Source organism: Cuculus canorus, chromosome 17, assembly GCF_017976375.1.
Source record: "Cuculus canorus isolate bCucCan1 chromosome 17, bCucCan1.pri, whole genome shotgun sequence".
Lineage (NCBI taxonomy): Eukaryota > Metazoa > Chordata > Aves > Cuculiformes > Cuculidae > Cuculus > Cuculus canorus.
Genome location: NC_071417.1, coordinates 961,727 through 980,438, shown reverse-complemented (window position 1 = coordinate 980,438; position 18,712 = coordinate 961,727). Strand labels below are relative to the sequence as shown.

Sequence of the window (18,712 nt, the reverse complement as noted above, 5' to 3'; positions counted from 1 at the left end):
CTTCCAACTACCCGTAACCTGTTATAACAGGATTACAGCTTACAGAACTGAAAAGCTAAATACGATCATGAAAAACGGGTAAGTTCGTATTTGCAGAGGCTCTGAGCATATCACTGATACACAGAGACAGGTAAGACTCCAAGACTCCTCTTTAACCTCAAACATTATATGCAACATATTAGAGAATATTAGTTTGAGATATAAATTCACCTACTTCCAAAATCATGAGTGATATTAAAAGGAGGTCTTAAAATACTGACATCAATATTGTTAAAATCCAGTAGGCAGTAAATTAATTATACTGCAGCACAAAAAACCACAAGCACAACATCCAAAAAACCAACCCAAACCCAATCCCACTGTCCAGGGAAGCACCAGGAGCTGCCGCGCTTGCAAATAACCAAACTCTTGCTGCTATGGAGGAGTGTGAAATACAGCTGCACAACTCTTGGATAACCCTCAAAGCCCTCCCATCAGCATGGGTTTCACTCTCTTTAACTACAAAACAGAGAACTCACAGGAATGGTTCCAAGAGAAGCCTTACTGCGATCACCCAGGAGAGAACCCCATGGGAAGAACGGAACCCACAGAGCAGTGCTTTCACCACAGCCAATTTCTTTTGTGCTTACTTTACTAAAGCCTCAGGCGACACAGAGAGTCCTGCCCGTTTTCCAAAATGGTATTTTAGAATAGTTGCATATTTGTGATTCTCTTAATTGCCAGTATAACCTGTTATGGTCTCATTCTACTCATTACTCTATGTCATATTCCAAACCTACATTCTAATTTCCATTGCAGAAGTTACACTTCTTTAAAAACTAAAAACATAATTAAAAAAGAAAAACAAAAAACTTCTTTAAAAACCTAAATTGCTGCAGTTATTTCAGACTTCTTAGGGCTGTATGGGTTTTTTTCCCTTAAATTCTTTGCTTTTACAGTAAAAATTAATTAAGACTTAATTGATCAAGTCAGATGTATTCCGACTCCAAACAAAGGTGAACTTGTTTTATCTCTGGGAGAAGGGAGTGAAAGTCTTTAAAGACATCATTGGCAAAATAATTTCAGACTGTCAACCATCGCTGGCTGCACTTCAGCTCCAAGCTTTGAAAGCAGCCTTTCAAATTACAGTTATTATTTTAATCAAATAAACAGGACCACATTTTCTCCTTTCAACTGATCTGTAAATGAACATCGGCTCTTTTCAATCAAAATAAACCAAATAACTTTGGATATCCAGCCTGTTGTTCTTAACACTACCAGGTACACTTGTTCTTTTCAAGTAATAAAGAAATCGGCATACTGTGATCTTGAATAACTTAAGCTTGGCAGGAGAAAAAAAAACCCAAACAAAACAAAAGAAACAGCATTACTGGCCTAATCCTATGGCATTAGGAACATTGCTCATCACTTGCATCTGTTTGCCACCAAAGTGTCTTCTCAGTGCATATTATTATGTGCTGAAATGCAACAAAGCTTTTCACAAAAATAGTTTTAGGCATGTTCATACAAGATGATGTACATATATTTCTTTTATACAGACATATATATGAATGTGTGTGTATATATATATTTATATATAACATTAGCTTCAACCTGTACACATAGATATTTGGAATTCCATCCTTGAAACACATCCACTTCAAACAACATGGATGGCTTTCCAGGAAAAAGTGCTTGATGGGCTTTATCCTGTGTGAACATGCCTTGCACCTGTACATTTTTCCAAGTAGAGATCTTTATGATCAACCCTTTAAAAGTACGTTCATTCAGAGGTATTAAAAAAAAAAAAAGAAAAGAAAAAGAAAAAAGTAATATTGCCCTGATGATGCAAAAAGAACAATATATAACTGAAGCAGCTTGGATTTTAAAAAGTTATCTAGCATTCTGCGGCAAACAATTCTTAAATAATTGTTGAAGATCTAGTTCCTCTATTTGTGTTATTGCTCCCCACTTGTAAATTTGCTCATTACACATCAACGGTACACAGTGGCTCACTGCCAGGCTGAGCTGATTCCACTATCGTCATCTTGGGCTTCTTCCGCGTTTCCTCCTAGAAGAATAAGAAAACCCCACCATATAGTGAAAGAGCATATAACAATAAAACACTCATCTAGAATTTTGATCATTTCAGCTAAGTCACGTCAATCTTTGTGAAAGACAAGCTTGTTAAAAAACAAAATTACCAAAGTAGCTGAAATTAAGTCATAAGTCAGTTTAAGACAAGAGGCTGAAAATCCCCTGGAAGCAGCCCCCTCCTAAAATCAAGTTTTGAACAGCTGCCTTTCCGTGAGATGCTGGATAAAACAAGCAACGTTCTAATCCCACAGCATTTGTCTTGCCTGTAAATACCACAGAGCAGATACTCACTCTTTCTTGTGCCAGTTTCTTCATTTCTTCCTGTAACTTGTTCAGGATGTGCAGATTTGGCTTGTTCTTTTTGGCATACTGCTGAAGTTCTATCACACTTTTATCAGAGGTTTCCTATTCAACAGGACCATAAGAAACAACACATGAGCTTTTTGGGAAAACGGGAAAAACCCACAGCATAAGTTTAACCCACGACAGCTGCACTTAAGTAATAACATGTTTTTCCACGAGTTAGTTAAATATTAAATAGGTTATGTAGTTTTGACCTGGAAGATGCAAGATTAACAGAATTATTATTGTCAATGACAGCACTCATCTCATCTTCTGGTAACAGCAAGGCATGAGAATCAGTTCAGAAGAACCAAGGGCTGCTCCTCAAAGGCGTAATGCCTTTCTGTGATAGGGAACAACACCATTTTGACCAGACACCATTAAGGCTCTGTTGTAAATAAATAAAAAAATCCAGAAATACAAAGCAAAACTACAACCACAAGGTAGATTAGAATCAAACAAAATCATGTTCACCTGTTTCACCATCTTGCTACTCTCTCTCCCATACATACGCAAAAGAGAGCCCCAATTTTTCACATGTGGATGCAGTAGCTGTAGGATTTTCTGAGAAGCTAGTTGTTTTCCCACTCTTTTATTTTTGCCTGTAAAAATAATAACGAAAATGTTTCAATACTGGCACACTACATAATTCAATTAACTTGTTAATTCAATTAACTGAGACACCACAGAAGAGTAGAATAAGCACACTACAAGCTAGATAGCTGACCAAGCACCTACAAAATGGACAACAAACTAAAACAGGGAAAAAGGACGGTGTGATCAGAGGTCACACCAAGTACTTACACCAGCCTCGCACCGTGTGCTTGCCACAAGTCATGACATACTCGCTCTTCTGATTTTTACCAGGAATCACTTCAAACTTTATGGATGTATCACCCATTCCATGGTTTCTTTAGCACAAACAAAATCAATATCATACACTAAGTAAAATTGCAAACATCTGAAGTGGTTGCAGTTCTCTTTGACAGTCGTTACAATGGAATTAGATATATTAATAAAAAAAATTTAAGACATTAATTAAGAACTCTTTTTTTTAAGATCAGTAACTTGACTCGAATGGAGAGGCAAGCCTGTATAAATGAAACCCAAATATACTTATACGTCCCACAACTAAATTCTAATCTCAGAAGGTAAGAGACATAAACAGCAAATCTGAATTAGAAGATAAAGCATTGCCCAGTTCAGTCCATATTCCATCTCTTCCAGCCACAGTGAGAGAATTAAGCTCGGCCAGTCCCCAAATCTCCAAGTTACTGACAAATACTGTGGGAACCAGCAAACGCTTTGCCCTGACCCGAACACAACAGGATTTGCTCTTTATTCTGCAGCCTTACCTTTTAAGGCACTCATGGAGAATCTGATATGGAGACAGGAGTCCAGCTTTACTGGTGAGTTCATATACCCGTGAGTCCTCAATACTGATATGGTTAAAATACTACAAGGGAATTAAAAAGGGCTATTTAGCTTTTGTGCAAATATTTCAGGTCTTCAGTAAGTGACCTGATATTTCAAAGGTCTCTTTCTCCACATCAGTAAATTTTCTGTTTGGTTCTAACAGAAACAGAATAGGAAAAAAAAAAGTATTTTCATTGCCATAGATCTTGCTACGAATTAGGGATGCCACATTTCCATCTGACAATGAAAACTTCTGGGTTTTTTTAATTTTACAAATTTTCATTAATATTTCAGACATTGAGGGTGTAATGTTTTTGAAAACAGACACCACCTGGCAAGCAAGAATTTAGTACCTCGAGTTCTTCACTGTCTTTGGGCTTCTCCTCAGAGGTCTGTTTAACAAAGTCAGGAATAAGGATTTCCAGTGTAGCTCGAGCTGCAGAAAACAATTAAAACATTCGTCACTTTTACCAAAATCAGAACTTTCTTGGACTATTAACAACATTATTCCTACTTACTACAGCAAATATATCATCTTCAAAGGAGAAATGAAAACAGATAAAAGATTCAGCAGTTGATACTGACAATGAAAAAAACGTTACCAGCTTTATTCTTGGCAAGTTTTTTGCTGCTGGCAGTTCCTGCCCCATAAGTTACTCCATCAATAATCACTGAGGCTCCAAAAGGTTCACTTGGGTTCTCTGGATATGAAGAAGGAAAAAAAAAAGCAAGCTTTTCAGAACTCCTAATGTAAGATACAAATCATGAAAATGAAATACCACCACTGTCAGATCTGCTTTCTTCTTTTTTTCAACTTCAACAGGGATAGAAAGTGTTTACTCTTCAGAAAGACTGAAGGATCACTAACCCCAGTACAGGAAAAACTAATAAGAGTTTTTCATTATTGCAGACCTACCACCATGTACTTCATTCTTCCAAGTGAAGAACATCTATATTTTAAGAGATCATTTGTAATCTTCCAGAATTCAAATGTTAATTCCAAAGTTTTTCATTAATACTGTGCAAATACAAAAGCTACACATTCTGACACCGAAGACTCAGTTACATTATGTAATGCATATACAGCAATAACGTAATTCTCAGTAATTATAGAGTGCACACTAAGCTAAGATGCCTGACTAGTAATTCCTCGGACATGGCTTGAGGGACTTAATGCTTTCAAGACTGCTACTGAAAAAGGAGTAAATTTCTTCCTTTTCTGTAAAGCACCCCCAAAACACTCCAGCAAAAATGCCAGGAATGTATGCTCCACCACTAGGTAAAGCAACTAGATAAGGCAACCTGGTTAGAATCTACAGAAAAAAAAAATGCACATCGTTTTCCTCCCAGATCTCCAAGCATGACATAAGCCCTTGTGTGTTCGATTAAAGAAACTTAAAGACTTACCACATTCAAAGAAATTGTAAACAGGGCGAACCTTTAGCACTCGTTGCATATATTCATGTAGTATGCAAACTTCGGATTTCCCATTGGGATTAATGACAAATTCTACAAAGAAAAAGCAGGGGGAAAAGGAAGACAGCTGAATAGTTCCAGTCTTTTAAAGACAACTTCTACCACAAATAAATATCCCCAAGCTTTTACTCGGACATGACATCCACGCCTTACACCAGTGCACAACTGCGCACACAGTTGTTACCGTCAAACTGCTTTCAGTTCGTGCTTTTAACTGAAGGATTTAATCTGGATCAGTCTGGCATCCCAGGCCCTAATTTGGGACCAATTAGAACTGCTATAGAACTGAAAAGGCAGTAGCACTGAGTGACCAGGCGGTGTCTTTTCAGTAACGACCAATAGTAACAAGCAGCTGAAGGCAGTAACCGGTTACCAGGACTGCAGCCCTCAATAAAAATGCTCTCATCTAGGAATTATTCTTGTTAATAGGAAGTGTATTTTGACAGCATTTTTTTACTTTACTATGTAATATGATTGATCTAAGAACACAGAATTCTAGAACAAGAAACTAGATTTATTACAGGATTTTTTTTTTTCAGTCAAACTTATAACTGTAATTAGTCTTTGATACAGAGCATTTGAACTCTAGGCAAACTAACCTTTCTTTGTAGGTGCATCTTGCACAGACAAGGTAATGAGTTTCTGGTTGGCAGGCAGAATAGGCCGCTCAGATTCTGCCTGCTTCCGCTTCATTTCACGATTGAATTGCCGTCTCTCCGCCCAGGTTCTGAATTTTTTTACCGTAACTTGTTCAAAGTCAAAACACTTTTCAAGATAGCATCTAAAATCTTCCAGATCTAAGAAACACAAGCAGGTTACTTTCTCTACTTCACCACTGGGAAAGCATTAATTATTTCAGCTGTTTTAATCATGTTAGAATAATTTTAAGACCAGGAGCAAAAGCAGTGGTTTTAGTTCACAAGGTGCTATTTTAAACTAAAACTAACTACAAGATTTTTTCCTGTTACTGGGTCAAATGCAAAACACTTGTGCAAACTGGAAAAAAAAACCCCACAGGAACATTTTATTCTGTCACTTGGTAAAGATTTTTACCAAGCCTTAACAAGCATAATACCCAACACAATTTGTAGGAAAACACTAGTAATTCTTCTGCTTCATCCCCTTTTCACATTCTTATTACCTGAAGCAAGGAATGAGTTACACTATTAGCCTCGGCTTCCTGCACCCAAACTTCATTACTGCTGCCTATTTTTTCAACCATGTGCCATGAAACACTATACCAATGATGCTCCATAACTCCCTGAATATCTGCTGGCCTCTAAACAGAATTTAACGCATTCATTTTCACATACAGAGCACTAAAAGACCACTCCCCTTAAAGTACAGCTGCTTCTCCTTTGTAGGATAACTCTGCAGATATGATCAGGAAAAATAAAGAGTAGCATCCTGAGATCTAAACAACCAAGCAAGCTGCCGGAATAGTTTCCTCCCACAAGGAATTCCAAATGCAAGCCACGCTTATACTTGACCACTCAATATTTTTTCACTAATACAGAATAGATCGTATACAGAGGGACAGATAGACAGGTGAACTTCACAAAGAAGATTTGTGCTTCCTGGTTTTAGTTTTGCTGCTACATATTGATGATTTTTTTTTCCCCAGTCTTTTTTGGTATTGTTTTGGACTGAACATGACATGGGTAATCACAAATCTTATGTTTGAACAATAGAAAGACAAATGGTAGTCTACAATTCATACCAGTATTCCAAGCAACTTTCCAGTATTCCAATTTACCGGATGGCACTCCTAGGTACATGGCACATAAGCTTTCTAAATTGCTCTAAGTCTGGCAGTGATCGGTGATTTTGACATGACTTCTTCAGGCAGCTTTGTGTACAAAAGCTATTTATACTTGTATAAATAAAATAATGAAGCATCATACCCCTTGGCATGAGTGCAAGCTGTGTGTTTCTCTCTTCCTGTTAAAATCAAAATTGTTATCTAATACTGGATCTATTTCTCCAAATCTCTGACTAGGAAAAACCGTGCAGAGAGACAACCGACCACTTGATGTCAGGCAAGGCATTATTCGGTTGACAAGTCCTGGACAAAGCAAATCTATCCCAAATGCCATTACCCCAACTGAAGATGAACAAAGACTCCATTTTCCATACTCACCTACAGATTCATCTTTACATACTTCAACTTTGGCCTTAACTTGTCCTAAGGCTCCTTGTGCTGCATCCCCCCCTGGGGGGTCTTTCTCATCTAAAGGCCCAGAATCAGCAGCAGTAGAATCTGGTTCTTCTGCTTGGCAGTCTGGTTCTGAAGATTTATCTAGATGCTTTACAGGGGATACTTCTCCGTTTGGGGTTATGTCGTTATTTTGTTCCCTTTCCTCATTTTCCTTCATTTTTTTGTAATGCAAGCAGGGAATGCTACTAAGGGGAGGATCATGTTTCTGCAAATATAAAATAATACAAAATGTTTCAGTACCTTGAGGTCATCAAAAGCAAAACTCAAACTCGGGAGATGTAATCAAGATGGAAGTTACTTTTATTTAGTCTAGGCTCAAGTTTCTCTTTGGCCAGCAATAATCTTCTATTAAAATTCTGAGTATGCCCACCCCTCTGGTGTCCTGTAACACCGACACACCTACCTTCAGCGTGCATTTGCTGGTTTAGATCCAAATTTTATTCTGTTCAACTACATGCAATTACTACCTGCTTTCAAAAAAAAAAAAAAAAATCCACTGACCTCTCTTGGTGTTTAAGCCATGACATCAAATCAAATTTCTGCAGATCCCCTGGGTTCATCAATGTCACACACTTACTTCTGTAAATGTGGACCACAAGCTATAGCTCAGGCTACTTTATATTACAAATACACAATCTAAACATATTTAATGGTAGAATAAAGCCAACATTTTGTCACCATATGCTAGAACAAAGAAGGCATCAAACAAGAGAATCTCATTCACTTTAACAGCCCAAACTAATTGCCCAAATGGAAAACCAAAACATCATAAGAAAAACTGTAACATTTTCAGAAACAGAGGATTTTTCTTTTGAAGTAATTCTAATGCTGGAAAATTAAATATATTCAGTAAAAAAATCCCATATTCAACTGCTTCCAAGAACACATCTAACTTTTAAATCTCAGAAAGTACTTAAGTAATTGACAGCTCTTACCCTTATGCTTCCTGTTCCCAAGAAATAAGGTCTAGACCAGGTAACAACTCTAGATTCTCTGTGCAGATATACAGGAATGCCCGAGTTATGGAATGTCATGATCCATCCATCTGGCAAAGGTTCTGTAGGAGGGCGGCCACGACCTTTAAAGCAAAGAATGGCTTTAAACTCGGATAGACTGCTTAGAAAAACAGAAAAATAATCTGGGTCTTTATTTTTATTGCTTTTTCTGTCTCAAAGGATAAAATGACACTAAAACAAGACTAAAGACATTTTGTAAAAAGATTTTGTTTTGCTTTAATAAAAAGACACATGCTTCTAACCCACATTAAATCCTGCAAAATTACGGATTTAATTCTGTTTTCAACTGGAAAGCAATAGCATCTCTAATTTTTATATATATTTTTTTTACCTAGTATTTCATGCATAAAGATCCTATATAGAGAAATTTCAACAACAGATTGTGTAAAGTAGGGAGAACTCCACAATGAGGACAATCTTCAGCTGTTCCCCAGTATTGGAGACAAAACCCCACATTGTCCTTGTTCGCCTCCCCATGGAAGCAACATCCTTTAATTCTTCACAAATCCACATATGAACATACATACTCAATAGATACAACAGATGAAGATCGAAAGCACCATCATAAATCAACTTCACTGTTCAGGAACGTGAAAAATGATATCCTACAGTAGAAGCCTTCAAAACAATGATACTATTTGTAATATATCTGTAACACAAGCTATTTCACAAGAACTGCTCTCTCAGCTTTGCTTGCTGATACACTTCCATTCTACAGACATAAGCCACAGGAAAAATACTATAGACATTTAATGACCACTTACTTTTAAGAACAGTTTTAATTTTGGTCATCATTGGCTGCACACTTGTTTCTCCATCAGACTGGTGATCGCTTTCACCACCATATTTCTCATTTTCTAGCCTCCTTGTTTTGGGGGCTCGAAGACCCTCTTCCAGCAGAGCATCCACATCATTATCAAAGTCATCCTGAAAGAGACTTCATCAGACACCATCCTTCCGAGTCTACCAACCTCCCTTGCCCCTTACAAAGAAAAAGCATACATTTTCACTATGCACTTCCATAGAAACAGAAACTAGAGATTTCCAATCATCCTAGTAAAAAGACTGAAAAACAAGAAAATAAGTTTTCATTAAGAACTGGCATTTTTCACGAAATGAGCTGCAATTGTGTAACAAGCCTGTTAAATGTTAAACACTGTTATAGAAGCTGCCACACAACCCAGAAATCTGACCAAGATAATTTACAGAAGTTCCCAGCCAAAGTTCTGTCCCTGAAAATTCTGCATTTTCACCTCAAGCACTGCACATTTCTAGAGAAGACTGCTTCAGTGAACATCTTCACATGCTTTTTTCTAGCCACTTGGAAACCTTTTACCCACCAAAACCCTGTGGATTTACTTACCTCATATGAGTAATTCAAGGTTTCTTCATCCACTTTATCTCTTTGAACAATTGCTTTAGATGTGAACCCTCCTCCTTCTTCATCTATTTCCATCAAATTGTCAGTAAAATCTTCTAGCTCATCCAGAACTGCATATTCCACTCTCTTTTCCTGATCGATATCATTTTCATCATCCTTCTTGTCATCATTTTCACCTCCTACTCCTACAGCTTTTCCATTACTACCACCAAAAGGACAAACATGCAAATCCCCATTGACATTATTAACACCAAAATCTGTATCTGCCTTATAATCCTGCTCAACTCCAGTGTACAGAACTTTCCTATCTTTGCTTTTGCAGCTTTCTGTAAAGCTAACACTAATCTTTACATCTTTAAGTAACTTAAGATCTGGGGTGAACTTTCGAACTGATGGTGCGTGACGAGCAGTTCTTGGGCTTTGGTCACTATTGTTAGGGTCTACTATAAGACGACTTTTGTAGCAGGCAGATCCCTTTGTGAGCAGCTGTGTTCTGCAGATACTGTGCGTGTCCCCAGCAGGGGTATCTGACTGTCCATCACCACCAGAGCCAACGTCCATTACCTCTGCGTCACTGGACGTTTGCAGGGGAGGTGGTGGAGGCTGTTCGTTAGGCGGCAGAGGTGGGGGACAAGCATGATTCTCCACATCCATTTCTCTCGCAGGTTCTTTAGGGAGGGGTGGTACATTTTCATATTTCTCCATTTTTAGAACTACTGTTTTAAAATAAACAATGCTTTAATAAATGTTTGTATCTATATTCCTAACATGCGTAAGTCCATCAAGATTGGTTTATCATGTTCTATTCAATACGCAACACTGATGATTCAGTTAAGCTGACTACATTGTTCTTTTCATTAATGTAGACAGCTTTCAGAATCACTGTCTCAATTATTGGAAATCACAATGCATTCAGCTTAAATAGCTGAAGACTAAGACTGCATCTTCACTGGACAAGCAGGTCTCCCTTTCTTCTTTCAACCTACAAGAAAGAAAAAAAGAAAAAAAAAAATCTTTGTCACAGAAAAAAAAAATGGAAATAGTACCCCAGACATAAAAAAGTCACTCCTGGCATAAATCTCAAGCAGAAGTAAGAGTGACATTTATACAGTGAAAAAAAACAGAGTACCTTGATACTATTTTGAATGAAAATATACCACTATTGAAAATAACCTGGTATTCAAGCCACACTTACCCACACTGCACAAAGGATTATTAGCTGACAGTTAAAGACAATCTGTGAAACCAACAAGACTTTAACAACTCTGGTCTTAAAAGCTTTTTGAAAAAGTTATAAGACATTTCTTAAGTCCCACTGGACGCTTTAACAGGAAATCTCATGATTTAATAAAAGCTCACACAAAGTAACTCTCTGGACACCCCGATTTGATCTTATATTCCATACTGTTACAGGACTATATATTCCTTATGTCTGAGGAATTAAAATCTAGACACATGGCATTCAAGTTCAAACTAATTCTGAAAGGCATTTAGAAGCCAATGTTTTAGGCAACTTAACCTGGCAAAAAGTATCCAATCTCACTGGGAAATTTTACAGAGCGGGGGGGAAAGGGATATGTGTGTTTTGGGTCTGCTGTTTTTGGGGGGTTTGGGGTTTTTTTTTTATATTAAGTGGGTTCTTTCTACCATGTCTATGATGGCTTCTTCAATTATACTTTCATCACTTGTGCAGGACTACAGGCACCTGGGGAAAGGAAGCATAACTTCTTACCTGCTATTTTGGTTTCTCCAAGTCCCTCCACACCACCCCATACTGGGCTTAAATGTTCCTACCAGCTAGAAATAAAGCAGTGTTATTCTGCCCAAGACAGTCAGCTGGCAGAATCTTCTCTGTTCAAAGTATTCCCAGGTAGCAGAGAAAGCCTACTCAAGTATTCCACAAAGACAAACTCCGAGTCCTCAGCACTGATGTATACATTTGAAGGCAACAGGGCAGAACATCTGGGTTGTCATGAGGGACTTAGAGAAGCCAAATGTAATTCTCTACTGTATCTCTACACCAGACAGACAGAATAAACCAACAGCAATATCCAAACTCCAACCAGGACAAGACAGGAAGCTGGGAATTGGGAGTTAAAATGGGATCAATTAAAATTCAACAGCACACAGAAGCTACCTACCTGGAAGCTGAAAGAAAGCAAAACACACGACAGAGCAAACTCTTTGTTTTAGCGACTTAGCAATAAAGAAAGTTCTGATGGGGCAGCAGAATAGTTCTTATTTTGTGGGGTTGGCTTTTGGGTTTTTTTTAATATACTCAAGACTGACACATCCAAGACAAGGAGCTTGACATGCATCGCAGAATTACCAAGAATAAAAGCTCTAAAATAATTCTGTCTTCTCCAATACAAACATTTTAACTTCCAGAATGAAAAACAGCTCATTCACCAGTAAGACAAGCAGTCCTATATATTTAAATCTATTCATATACAATGATCATACAATCACCCAAGCAATGATGAATTCCTTCTTCTTTCAACAGGTTCTTAAACACCTAATGTTATACAGAACACCAGCAGGAAAATATTTGTCTAATAACTTTCTCCCTTCCTCATCTTCACAGATTAGAAAAGAAAGAAACAATGATGAATGACAAATTATTAAGTTCTTCACAATAAATCAGTAGCATCTTTATTGTTAATTCTGAACAAAAGAATCAAAGGTCACAGTACAAGTCGAGTAACTCCTGAAAACTAAATGCTCAAGAAATCCAATTCTTCTACCTTAGAGTCTTTAGAGGACTCTTTAAAAGAGCAAATAAAAGTAACTTACATAGAAATACTGAAACTGGTATCCTAGAATTTGAAAGAGTACTACCTCCCGTATGATGAAGGCGCTAGCCAGTCCAACTATTTTTGACGAGTCATAAGATGCAATTGTGAATGCAGTTTCCACATCCCTGATACCCATCCTGCTCCTATGCTAAAGAATGTTTCAACAACAGCAACGTCAAAAACATAACAAACTAATCTTTACCTGCCTAGCTTTGGCAGCTCGCTGATACTACACCTCCACCCTGTGCAGAAAAGATGTCTTGTTATTATACTCAAGCACCATTAACAATGAAATTCTTGTTGGCCTTAAAATAATGAACAGCATACTAAATCACTGCCATGGATTGTCTACTTAGCAGGATACACACTGTGGCCAGAAAACGTACTGGTCTGAGTTTAAACCAGCTTTTGCATTTCCAGCCATAAACCTGCCACATCCCCAGGGTGAGAGAACACAGTCCTGAAGCTCTACAGTTACAGTGGACTAGAATGGCATCCTATCAGCCACACAAAGCCAGGGAGAAGTAAAGCAATGCAGGTCCAATTTCTATCTACTTTGCTGCCAACTGATGTTACAATATGCATTTTGCATGAGGGACTCGGGTGAAAAAAAAAACCACAGCAAAATCAATGAGAATTTTCCATAAGCTATCAGGTATTCAAAAAGAGAGAGAAGGGATGAAGGTTACATAATATTAGAGTACAACCCAGGGCAAGCTGTCCATCGTCATCCTTAACTAACTTGCCCTGAAGGAATAGATTTCATTCTCCAGCGCTCCATGAATTTCCATTGACAGTTTCCATAGACTCCTTAAAGACACGGAACACCACCGACCGCAGCAACAGCCAGTACAAAACACAGAAGGAACTCTGGACGACCTGCTGGAACTGCTAATACACAGCTCACATTCCGTAGATCACAACACATGGAAATTTCACTCTCTTAACTGCTTGATTTTCAGGAAGTTCAATGTCACAAATTAAACTCAAAGAAACAGATACATGCTGGTAATCTAAATGTAATGTAGGAAACTGCACAGATTCCAACAAAAGCAGTGTCTCGGCTCAGCTCTCTTACAGACACTCTCTGAAGACAGAAAGAAAAACATCAACCACTCCTTCGTTTAGTAAGTACCACTGCCTATTCCTGCAATCAGATCTGACAGATCGTGGGTGAGGGGGGAAGTACAAAATGAAAGTAGAGCTCTTCAAGACAGAAGAAAAACAGAATCTTGAAATTAGTAACCAGCACCACTCAAACTTGAAGAGGAACTCCCTGCACGGTGTCTTACAAGTAAGTTCAGTAAAGAACACATTTTCTTCACAAATACCTGTAGCTGCTATCAGGAACAAGGAACAGTGTACCACAGGTTCTCTCTTCAAAAACCACCTTTAAAAGGCAACTGGATTCCTTGTCAGAAACTGTGTACTTCACCTTCAGTGAATCCCCAAGAGGAAGAGTGGCCGAGAGCAAACTCCTCTTATTTGCTACCCAAATACAACAGCCTCCTCACTCTCTGGCTTCAAAAAGCAACTCTGCAGAGCAGAACTTGAGGCACTGATCACACTTAAAGATCCACTGAGCATTAATCCTCATCAAAGTAAACACTCACTCACAATTGTCTACCTTCTTATTATACCTATATTGTACCAAAAAAGATACACAACCATAAAAAGAAGTTAATCCTTATTATCAACTGCTACAAAAAAAAAAAAACCTCAATCCTAAGGAGAATGAACTTGTTTAAACCACAACAGGAAGTCTCAAAATAAAAATATTCTGCAAGTTATCTGCTACATGGTAGAATTTGTTTCTCTCCCCATTACCAGCTTTAGAACAGAATGACCGTAAAAGAACAAAACACTTTACATAAGTCAGCAAGGCAGGCTAAAAAAAAGGCAGCAGGGCCCAACCATAGTGTTATTGGCAGCATACACAGACAAGGCTGAAGAGTTTTGCTAGTTCCTAAGACTTCATCCCATTTCAGAACAAGCAGAGTACATAATTTTGGAAATATAACCTCAGAAATGGCAGGGCAACTGCTGCTTTTATAGCTTGACCAGTTTTCTGGCAGAGTTTAGGTTGTTCCAATTAATAATCCTGGTAATCAAAAGGAGCTGCCCAAAAGAACTAGTGAACCAACTCCTCATCCAGAATTAAAAATCAGGAAGCCTTAAGTTTAATTACCTGAAACAAGAGAAGAGGAATGCTTACAAAAGAAAAATTAACAAACTAACTCCAATGTCTATAACTTACAACCTAAGAGAGTAAATAAATTGAAAGGATTCACCCAAGCCCTCAAGCCCAGTTTACGAGGGAGCGATGTCTGGATGTTGGCAGGCAAACAGCCTTTATAGATATACGTGAAGCCTAAGGAAAAGAGGTGCAAAAGAAAGAATTTTATTTTCCAGAAAAAGAAAAAAAATAAAAATGAAGAAACCTAGGAGAATAAGCCTTTTAGAGACAGGATGAGATAACTGAGAGGACGATATAGCTGTACTCCTCTACGAAGGGAAGGAACACACGAAGAACCCTGAGAGCTCTGGGCAGACACCACGTTATCTTCACTGCCCCAGCGCCCCCAAGAGCGGAGGCCACGGGCCGCTCTGGGCCGGGAGGGCTGCTCACCCTTCCCCCGTGGAGGAAAACAACCTGCCCTGCCTCTGGGAACAGACCTCGGCAGGAGCTCCGGCTGGAGAAGATGCTCCGAATCATGGACTCATACAATCATACAAGAGTTTGGGTGGAAAGAAGCTTACAGATCACCCAGCTCCACCCCTGGCTATGGGCAGGGACACCTCCCACTGGATCAGGCTGCTCAAGGCCCATGCAACCTGGCCTTGAACACCAACAGGGATGGAGCAGCCACAGCTTCCCTGGGTAACCTGGGCCAGGGCCTCACCACCCTCATGGTGAAGAAATTCCTCCTTATGTCTAATCTAAATCTGCCCCTCTCCAGTTTATCCCCATTGCCCCTCATTCTATCCCCACAAGCCTTTGTGAACAGCCCCTCTCCAGTTTTCTTGTAGCCCCTTCACGTACTGGAAGGTCGCTGTAAGGTCTCATCAGAACCTTCTCTTCTCCAGGCCGAGCAATCCCAACTCTCTCAGCCTCTCCTGATAGGCTGAGAGCCTCAGCCGCTCCAACCCTCGGTACATCTTTGTGATCCTCCTCTGGACCCGTTCCAACAGCTCCATCCCCTTCTTATGTTGGGGGTTCCAACATAACAGAACTGAACACAATCCTCCAGCTGAGGTCTCACAAGAGAGGTACAGAGGGGCAGAATCCCCTCCCTCGCCCTACTGGCCACGCTGCTGTGGACGCAGCCCAGGACACGGTTGGCCTTCTGGGCTTGGAATGCTCTGGGTTGGAAAGGACCTCAGAGCCCACCCAGTCCCACCGCCGACACGGGCAGGGACGCCCCCGGGGATCAGGTCACTCACCGCCCACCCGGCCTGGCCTGGGCGCTGCCGGGCCGGGGCCACCTCTCCCCGCTCTGGGCCGGGGCCTCCCTCCCTCGCCGCGAGGAATCCCCTCCTCCTGCCTGCGAGCCGGCGCCCCCCGTCCCCCGTCCGCCCCGAGCACCGTGCCGCAGCGAGCCGGGAGGCGCCTGGAGGCGGGCGGAACGCGAAAGGCCCCCTTTCCACTGCTATAAAAGCCCCAAACGAGACAAAAAGGCCGTGGCGGCAGGCCGGCCGGCCGGCCGGGAGGGAGGGCGAGCGGCCCGCGAGGCCGGTTGCGGGCCCCGCCGCGGCACCCACCTGCGCCATCCCCGGTGCCGCGGCGGCTCCTCGGCGAGCGCGGGGGGAGGCCGAGCTCGGCCGTTTCAGCACCGCCACCCCCCTCTCCGCGCCGCCGCCGCCATCTTTGGACGCCTGCTCCGAGCGGCATGGGCGGGGCCGAGCGTGCCCGGCCAATCGCGCTCCGCCGGCCGCCCGCCCGCCCCCTTAGCAACGCCCGCGGCCATTGGCGGGCGGCGCGGCGCCTTTCCCCTTCCCGCCAATGGGAGGGAGGCGAGCGCCTTTGTCCGGCGCGGGGCAGCGTGGAGGGCGGGCAGTGCCCCTGTCTGAAGGGCGGCTCTTCCGACACGGGGCGTGGGGGGGACGCGGGCCGCGAAGCTCATCCAGGTTCCCCCCGTGCCGTGGGCAGGGACACCTCCCACTGGCTCAGGCTGCCCAAGGCCCATTCAACCCGGCCTTGAACCCCTCCAGGGATGGGGCAGCCACAGCATCCCTGGGCAGCCTGGGCCAGGGCCTCACCGCCCTCATGGGGAAGAAATTCCTCCTTATGTCCAGTCTAACTCTCCCCAGATTTCTTGTAGCCGCTTCAGGTACTGGAAGCTGCTCTAATACCTCCTCAGAGCCTTCTCCAGGCTGAACAACCCCAACTCTCTCAGCCTCTCCTGATATGGGAGGTGCTCCAGCCCTCGGTACATCTTTGTGACCCTCCTCTGGACCGGTTTCAACAGCTCCATCTCTTTCTTATGTTGGGGATTCCAGAGCTGGACACAATCCTCCAGCTGAGGTCTCACAAGAGAGGAACAGAGGGGTAGAATCCTCTCCCTCGCCCTGCTGGCCGCACTGCTTTGGATGCAGCCCAGGATACGGTCGGCCTTCTGAGCTTGGGATGCTCTTGGTTGGAAAGGACCTCAAAGCCCATCCAGTTCCACTCCCACTAAAGAAAAGATGCTACTTTTCCTTTCAAACACTGCTTTCTGTCTTTTAAGTGGCACAACTGCAACTTCAACCAGATTTACTGAAAAAGCATAAAGGAAGATGGTACCGAAGGAAGAAATTATTTAAATTGCTAATCTATTATGTATTTGAATATTATGTATAGATTTTGGGATTTTAGTACTAAAATGTGGGATTAGCTTGAGTAATAACTTAGCTAGCCTGCGCTTGGATACTTATGCTAAACTAAGGACTTTTAACAAGGCCACGGTTAGAAAGAATGGGGAAGTGTGTGACTGCATCTAATTAAGCCAGGTAACAAGGACTAGTGCAATGGTAAGAGAAAGAAGAACCAGCTAGTACCAGATGCAACCTTGAAGAGGTGCCCAAGGAGTCCAAGAGCACGTGCAAGAAGGAGAGTTGAAAAGTTCAACCGCGAGGAAGATCTATGGCCTTCATCCAGAGACCCCTGAGGACCCCCAGAGAACAGAGTGCATGCGCCAAGGCGAGGAAACTTATGTAAATAAATTCCAGGAACCAATAATAGACACTTGTTCCAGGAAATCTGATGAATATGTATGCTTTGATTGTATATAGCCTTTGTGAACTGTACTGGGAGTAGCTCCACCTAATGTGTGTGCAATCCCCTGCATGCCCAGCGTCGCACTGAAGAATACCTTACTTAATAATCAAATTGGCATTGACTATTGAGTCTTGTTCACAGCATGAGTTCGTATTTCGTGGCGTATGGACCACACGGTTCACTAAATAAGCTGTCACATCACCTCAAAAATTGCTGACACCGTGACAGAAGATTTTCCCTTTCAAAGGGTACATGAAAATGTAAGTATCATGATGCATTTGCATCCAATTTATGTGACCGTAACTGAAGTATTGACCTGAAAATACTGCACACTGCAAAAAAAAAAAAAAAAAAAAAAACCAAAGTAGCTTTTTTTTAATGTATATAAAAAACATTTCAGCTTGGGTCATAAATCAGCACAAACACAGATTTGTGTGTAGATTTAGAAGAAATAAAGCAGTGCAGTGCTTTGGAAGTGAAGAAATAATGAGTATTTTAGGTTTTCCATCGTGCATCTGATTTCAGAGAGCCATTATACTGTGACTTAAAGCAACAATGCAGCAGCTGATTCTTTGAGACACTGATACTCTAGGGAAATATACTTCTAAGGTCTTAGAAACAAAAGAATAACAATCCAGTAGCAAAACAATGGCTTCATCAAAACAATGTTAAAATCATGCTTAATTTTTTAACCCAGAAAGCCTGTGTGGCCTCTGGGGAGTTAAGTCTGATCTG

The 18,712-nt window shown here is 41.0% G+C and overlaps 1 protein-coding gene across 1 annotated transcript; it reads right to left on the bottom strand.

Annotated features, from left to right (window-relative positions):
• Window positions 1-83: 83 nt before the first annotated feature.
• DGCR8 (DGCR8 microprocessor complex subunit) lies at window positions 84-16,618 on the bottom strand. Its single transcript, XM_054081976.1, has 14 exons — window positions 16,483-16,618; window positions 9,908-10,907; window positions 9,309-9,471; window positions 8,464-8,606; window positions 7,451-7,733; window positions 5,910-6,107; window positions 5,242-5,343; window positions 4,437-4,535; window positions 4,188-4,270; window positions 3,774-3,874; window positions 3,223-3,329; window positions 2,893-3,020; window positions 2,368-2,481; window positions 84-2,050 (listed from the first exon to the last, which is right to left on the bottom strand). The coding sequence occupies exons 2-14, from the start codon at window positions 10,628-10,630 to the stop codon at window positions 1,967-1,969; spliced, it is 2,328 nt and encodes a 775-aa protein (XP_053937951.1). The 5' UTR covers window positions 10,631-10,907; window positions 16,483-16,618; the 3' UTR covers window positions 84-1,966.
• Window positions 16,619-18,712: the final 2,094 nt, after the last annotated feature.

Coding starts and splice junctions, on each gene's coding strand:
- DGCR8 (XM_054081976.1), bottom strand. CDS start 10,630: ATGGAGAAATATGAAAATGTACCACCCCTCCCTAAAGAACCTGCGAGA. Junction 4,271..4,436: donor ACTTGCCAAGAATAAAGCTG/GTAACGTTTTTT, acceptor TGTTTTCTGCAG/CTCGAGCTACACTGGAAATC. Junction 3,330..3,773: donor CTCCATGAGTGCCTTAAAAG/GTAAGGCTGCAG, acceptor TTTGTGCTAAAG/AAACCATGGAATGGGTGATA.